The sequence below is a fragment of the Blennius ocellaris genome (assembly GCF_963422515.1).
Source record: "Blennius ocellaris genome assembly, chromosome: 5".
Lineage (NCBI taxonomy): Eukaryota > Metazoa > Chordata > Actinopteri > Blenniiformes > Blenniidae > Blennius > Blennius ocellaris.
Window position 1 is genome coordinate 7,467,815 of NC_137654.1, and position 7,494 is coordinate 7,475,308.

The following is a 7,494-nucleotide window of genomic DNA, read 5'->3' on the forward strand; positions in this document are numbered from 1 at the left end:
GCTCCTGATGTGCTTTCATAACTGATATTTTGTTTTATTCCTGTAACATCAGAAATGTAACTGAACTTTCCACCATTTCTAATAATAGTAGATCAACAAAATCCTGCCTTGAAACATCAATGTGTCATTAGCAGAAGTGTCTTTGTGTATTGTGCTCCACAACAATCGGCGTTTCATGCTGATGTTCAATATTTCAGTGTCTCGTTTTGCTACTTTCAGCCTGTAACTGACTTTCTTTGCCCTCGGTGCAGACTGACAGGCTCATTCTGGTCATTCTGGGTTTACAAGCTGCTCATGTCTTGATCACATGATTCAAATGTGAACCTGGAAGTCTGAGCTGAGGGCAAAGAAATCCCTGTGGCAGGAAAGGAAAATGACTAGAAAGTGAGCTTGTGTACACGTCCATCAAAGTACCGTCTTTTCCAGTCACTTTCTTTTTTCATTTATCTGGCTGGTTGGAAACGACCCATATATCAAGCGATACCACATCAGGCCACTAGATGTCACTGCATGACCACAAAATGATGCACTTAACCCCCATTACGACAGGATTTGACTGATTGTTTTTTTAGTATTATATATGTTTAAAGGCTGTAAAACCCGTCACCACACACTTTATACACTTTTCTCAGACAAGAATTAACATTTCCTCACATTTCTCTCTTGTTTAAACACTCAAAGGTCAAACCTTGGTAGATTTTAAAACATAAACATTCCTCAGCCTTCTGGCTGCGACCGCAGGTTCCTTTGTCGGTGCAGAACGTTTTGTCGACATTGTGGGTTTGTCAGGAACTAAACTTACAAACATGCAGGACTTCAGAGTCTCACTGCTGTCGATCAGATGTTGACGTATATTTGACAAGTGGAACACATTCGAGGACATGAGACACGACATAGAGATTGATTGACAAGGGTCTACAGTCCTTTAGCCAATCAGGACACAGAATACAATGTGCAGGTTCTCCCTTAGCCAATCAGCATGCAGAACACTGTGCACCTTCATACGCTGTCAAAAAAACATGCAAAATTGCACACAAGAAAATCTGCGAAACAGCGAGGCCACGAAAGGTGAACTGCGTTATAGTGAGGGACGACTAGTATATATTTCCATATTTATATCAGTAATATTACAAAATGTGGATTGTTACGATCGCGCTTCACTGCCCGGTGTCTCGGTTTCACTGGTGCCCCTGTTAACTGGTGACTTATTCAAGGAGCCGTTAGCAGCAGCTGATGTTAAAATAAGACAAACAAACGGTACGATACTTTCTGTATTTCAAAGAGTACAAAGTGTTGTCGATACGTACAAAGATATTAGTAGTTGGTAAGTCTGTTCTCAACCTGTTGGCAGACTGCCAGAATGAAGGAGCCTGTGAGCCTGAGCTCAGGGCATCAAAAGCCACACTTTACAGCTTGGACTCCTGTCAAGGCAGAACTGTAGCAGAAGTCACTTGTTAACAAAACAAACTAACAACCAAGTGTGAATCTGCTCGACTCTTAACTGGTGAGTTGTCTGTATTGTCAGCATTTGAAACTGAAAACAGATTTTTTAATTACAAATATCTTTGTACGAACTGACCAATCTTTTTCCATGTGCAGATTCTATTACAGACAGACGACGTTTGCAGATTCAGGTTGACGTTGACAGATTCTTTCTCACACTGACAGCTCTGACTTTAGACAGACGGAGTGAAATGCAGACAGATAGTTTAGCGACAATCTTCCCCCCACAGTTTGAGCTTTAATGGGAACGTTAAAAGGCGTTCGCCAGGACAGCGACTGGTTTTTACATGTCGTGGAAAAGCGTCAACAGCGAGTGGCTAACCCACAAAGCTACATGACGCTAACAGCAGGAAGAGCGCGGCCATAGACCTATACAACTAGAATTATACAGAGGTTTATGAGCAAGAATCAGTTTCTAAAGTTCTTTGTGCTCTGTCTTCTTCTGCGTCTTTGGTGTGTTTGGTGAGTCACAGCGCCCCTAAAGGCCTGGCATGTGCACTACAGGCCCTGAAGCCTCGAGTTCATAGTGACGGAATGTTTTTGGAGAAGGTGTGGGGTGGTGAGGATGTCCCCTGAATGTTTCTTCTTCTTCTTCTTCCCCGCCGCTCTCAGATCATCACGGCTCTGGAGGACGACTCCACGGCTCAGAAGATGCAGCTGGGCTACCGGCTCCAGCAGATCGCCGCCGCCGTGGAGAACAAGGTGACGGATCTATGACCCCGAGGCTCGCCTGGATCGACCTCTGAAGAAAGACTTCTCCTCCTGAAGAAAAACCCTGCTTGGTTTTGTTTTGGGTTTTTTTTTTTCCTTCCTTTATGAAGGACGACAAAGGAGAACTTTGGCACATACTGTGATTTTACTTTGAGGAACTTTGTGACGCCGGAGGGGAGAAGCTCCGGAACACCGTCCAGTTTTCCACAGACTTGAGGAGGGGAAGTGGAGGAAAAATGTGAAAAGAAGCGAATGAAAGCAGGAACTTCTTCAGACAGTTTTTTCCCTCTTGTGGATTCATTCACCCGGAAAGAAGAATCACAGTTTTTTGTTGTTTGTTTGTTTTGTTACTTGATGTTTTTGTGAGGAGAGGAACTGCACAGAACATTCCCGCCTGGCGAGACGTTGAACAAGGACGTAAAAAGGGAAAAAAAGAAAAGAGGACTTGACCTTTTTTTTAACACCGACAGAGTTTCTTACCCAGTCGTGTCAAAGTCTTACGAAAAACGACAAACGATTCTTGACGTTTCCTTCTTTAAATCATTCATCCAAGTCTTACTTGATCCCGCCGCCGCCTCACGTTAACCGTCGCCCTGGTTTCTCTTCACTTTAAAAAAAAAATTCCTTTTCCTTTGACGGTTTAGAGCGTCGGTCTTGGACGGTACGATACCGCTGACTCTCAACTTACTGAGTCAGCGTTTTTGGGGGACACAAAAATGTGTGGGGGAAAAAAAAAAAAACTCCAGAAAGTGGAGAGGATTCTCGCTGGAATCGGTATCGACGTGGTTAAAAGGGTGAAAGCAGTCGTCCCGACGCGAGCATGCTGCATGGTGCCCATCATCCCGTCACAATCTCAAACAGACTCACGACTTCCACTTCTTAAGAGTTTTCATTTTGACGGAGCTCAGAAAAGACGTAGCTGAAGACTCCCGACGTGTTTTCTCACCAGTCGATACAGATTTTAGACCTTTTTTCTTTTAAGAAAAAAACAAAAAAAGGAATCCGTCCCAAGTTTAACCGACGTGGAGTCGAAGAAACATCAAGCCTCACCGGAAATATGTCGCTTTTTGTTTTTGTTGTTTTGTTTTTAAGTTCCACGCCGTGAATCCAGTGTTGTCAGATTCAAATCATCACATAGGAGTTCTGACCTTTTTGCTTTGCTTTACATGGTTGTGATCTGCCGGAGCGGCGACTTTATCCTCAGTTGTGGTTGTTGAGACGCTCCGGCGTGATTTCCTCCGTCGGTCCAATCCTCCAGATGAAAATAGCGGCTTCGCTCAAACTGCAGCTTCTCCGTCGAGCCAAATCTTCCCCACCGGCCCTTTGACTGGGAAACCTTGTTTTTAAACTGCGGTGCCTGTTGCTGTGCGATGCCACTCGTCAAAGTCTTTTATTAGTTTGTTCAATTTAATTTATTTGTTTATTTATTTTGTCGCTTAAGTTGTTGTTTCTTCCAGACCTATAAAAAAAAACAAAAAAACGTTGTTTTCCTCCAGTTCACGTCTTTTTTTCCTTTCTTTTTTTTTTCAAAATAATGTCTTTGTTTTTTTATTACTTCTTGGTGTTTTATCTCCATCATTGAAAATCAAATTCACAATCAGTCTGTTGATTTGACTCTTTTTTTAAAAAGACGTAGGAATGATGGGTTTTGTAACGTTTGAGGCGATTATCATGTACATTAAGAAGAAAAAAGAAAAGGAGTTTATTGTGATCGTCTGCAGCACAGGAGTGTCGTTTGTGGCTCATCTGTGTTTGCGAAGCTCCGTTCTGGTGTTTGTACTGTAGATGGTCCTGACTTTAGCCTCCGCCAACTAACTGCTAGGATGAACTTAACAACGACGTAATGTGACGCAATAAAGTGATCCAGATGTTGACGGCTGTGTCGACTCATTGTGGGGACGTATGACGCAACTCTTCAGCGCGTCCACGTGGTTCTTATCGGCCCACAAACATTGTATTTGAAGCTTTTTGCCCCCAAATCCAGCTTGTCCTTGATTTCCATCCACTTGACCATTTTACATGGTTCATGAGCTTCCTCCTCGGAATTGTGGGTAATTGATGATGAAACCTGCGTCCTCATGCTTATTTCTGATATTTATCACCTGCTAGCACAGTGATCTAGATCCTGGCACACACACACACACACACACACACACACACACACACACACACACACACACACACACACACACAGGTATTGTGAGCCTTGAACACGTGTTTTCTCTCAACTTGTCCTTGTCTTGAATATAATCATATTATGGTGAACATCATCATATGATCCATGCAAATTACTGCCCTCTAGTGCAGCCTGCTGTTCAAATATACTGAGAGCAGCAGCACTGTGGATGACCTCTCATCACATTGGTCCTCATGATATGAAAACATTAACTCTGTTTCACCCTCACAGACTAAAGTGTGTGTGATGGATCTGAAGGGCGCAGCCTCTTCACATCACACGTATCTCCATGGAGGAGACCCGCCGACTGTCCCCATTGACTCTCTCCTTCCTTCACACGTAACCAGCCCCCGTCTGCTCACAGGTATCGTCTCTGCATCTCGTCCCCACGGTAAAAACAAACCACCAAGCTGAATGGGACCCGTAGTTAATGTGGGATCTCCATATTCATGTTGGAGTGTTCTCTCTTCAAGACTCCCCATGAGAGATTTCTTCAAGACACCATTCATGATCTACTGTATGTGAGAACGTGTACAGAGTAATGCATGCTAATCGTGGCAGGTTCAGAGCCCATAAGAATGTCACCAGGAGTCAGGTCATGTGTCACCCTGAGAAAATGAGCTCCTAAATCTGCTGGAAATCTTGAACTTTACTTTGTGTTACAAATGGTGGACTCCATGTGAAGACGAGATGTCAGTTTTGTCTGAAGGTATCTCACTGATGTCCAGTAAGAATTTGCACTATTTGGGATTGATGTGAGGAAGGAGGACACAGAAAACATAATGTATAGGGGAAAGGCTTATTTCCAGTGGCAAGGCCTCATGGGAAAATGCAGAGAGGATGTTGTAATGAGTTCCTGTAATGGAAAGAAGTGCGTCCACAGTTGGAATTGTACATTGGTATGGCTAAAATATCCCAACGAATGTGTATTGAGCAGCTGAATGTGATATATACAGAGTCCTGGCAGTTCCCGCAAATACATTTTTAAACCTTAAAATCAATACAGTTGTCACTTAAACAGTTTGTGGAAAAATACTTCAAAGGATTTGTGGGGGGACGGCCTGACCTTGTGAATCTCCTCCACATAGGCGAGTCAGACGTGATGGAAATTCCAGCCTCCCTCTCCTGGTGAGCCTGCGGGCGAGCGACAGCGGTGGTGAACTCACTGCTGCAGTCAGGGAGCTGCAGGTGGGCTGCATCCACTCCACACAGGCCAGTAACAAGGTCCCGTCAGGAGCTGACATGGTGCCGCCAAGTCCAGCAATACTTGTGTCAAACTCACTAAATGAGGTGGAAATGAACACCTCGTCTCATGATTTGCCCCCAGACTGGTGAGTTTTACTGGGATCACCTCACATCCTTGCAGCAGCAAGGCTTCAGTATAGAGCCGGCGAGAGGCAGCATGGAGGAGGTCAAAGACGTGTCGTCACCATCAGATGGAGCCCCGCCACTGGGTACAAGGTGAGGAAGAGCTGATGACTCTGCATCTCTGCCGTGCGCCGGGATAGAACGCTTGTATAGGTTTGTGCTGTTTGTATTCAACAATAAATGAGTGAGCTAATATTCTTCTGATTAAAAACAAAACAAAAAGAAGAAGGTTTTAATCAAGTACAGCTCCAAATACAGCCCTGATTTAAAGATGACAGTATTTAGAAAACATTATCTTATCACTTATTAACTTAACATTCCTACTGTGGTGGTCTTCCTTGGTTACATACGGTTTCATGTATAGTTCCGTCTACCTATTACTGGTTTCACCTCCTCCTCCTCCTCCATCCAGAGCTTTTCAGATACAGCATTTGAAAAGGGCTCCTCAGGTTTCCACCAATAACATCCAGCATGTTCCTGTTTTTCTTCCTATTCCTTGTTCTTATGCAAAGCTCGGCGTTGCACTGAGGAATTACCGGGAAACCCAGTCACACTTTTTATGGGTTAACTTGCGCCCTGGTTTGTTTGTGTGTTTCAGCCCTACGAGGTGGTGCAGGCGTGCGTGCCTCTCACCGTGAAGGGCGACGAGACGACTGTTTCCAGAGTCGCCCTCCTGGCTTTGGTCTCTGTGACTGCCGACTAAACCTCTGCAGCCCCGGGATGCGGGCCAGCAGGAAGTCTGCTCACACGCACTATATAACGGACAGGGATCGACTCTATCCACCCAGATGAAGACAACGTTCCATTATTAAAGATACTATCTAAAGATTTCATCCATTTCATTCCTCTTTACAGTGTCTGTGGGAGATTTATTAAATAGAGCAGATCAACGCACACTGAGCTTTAGATTGCAACTCAAAAAGCAACAATCATTTTTAAGGCTCCTGTGACGTGACCAAAGGGTCATGTGACTTTTTCTGGACTTAAACTGCTCTTGATAGCACTGCAAAAATCACTAATCATACCAGTGGACAATATAAATAGTGAAGAAGATGGAAACTAAACATTAACAGTGTAAATATAATCTATGGATCAAATATATCCGACACTGAGTGTTTTGTCAACAAGAAAACTTGCGCTTACCCGTATATATATTGTACGCATTGTGAGAAGGTGAGGACAGCTTTGTTATGAGTCTCCTTTATTGAAAATGCAACGTCAACTTATACATGTTTATTACAACACTCAGTATCTAAGGGTTGGTATTACTTACAGTTTGTTTACCTGGGCAAATATTATGTTTGAAAATCTTAATTTTCCAAAGCTAATCTTTGCTTTACAAACTTGTTAAGTTGCAATCCTACACATATATCAATGAATGTGAATGAAATGTCGACCTCTTCTGTGTCACAAACTCAAAATCCTTCAAGCTTTACTGTTTATTGTGGCAATTGTAATTAATTTAGCTATTAATTCAAATTCCTCATTAACTATTTAGTATGTCTTGTGAGACTGACATAACTGAATTGGCTATCAGTTCCTGTTAAACAGGTGGTGCTCCGAGGTATTGTGATACAGATCTGATTAAAATTTCAATAACATAATTAATAACTATCTTCGATTATTATTTATCATCATTGAGAGCCAAACGCAACATAAATGGTACCTAGTGATCCTTATGAGGTAAGACATCCCTACATAAATGGTGCTCCGCGTGACACCTAATTGAATGTGAC

The 7,494-nt window shown here is 43.1% G+C and overlaps 1 protein-coding gene across 1 annotated transcript in view; it reads left to right on the plus strand.

Annotated features, from left to right (window-relative positions):
* The window catches only part of LOC308130151 (plexin-B1-like), an 81,233-nt gene extending 77,173 nt beyond the window's left edge, over positions 1–4,060 (plus strand). The window contains exon 39 of the mRNA XM_080496349.1: positions 2,116–4,060. Coding sequence (XP_080352475.1) covers positions 2,116–2,220 — 105 coding nt within the window. The 3' untranslated portion in view covers positions 2,221–4,060. The remainder of the gene's footprint in view (positions 1–2,115) is intronic.
* Positions 4,061–7,494: the final 3,434 nt, after the last annotated feature.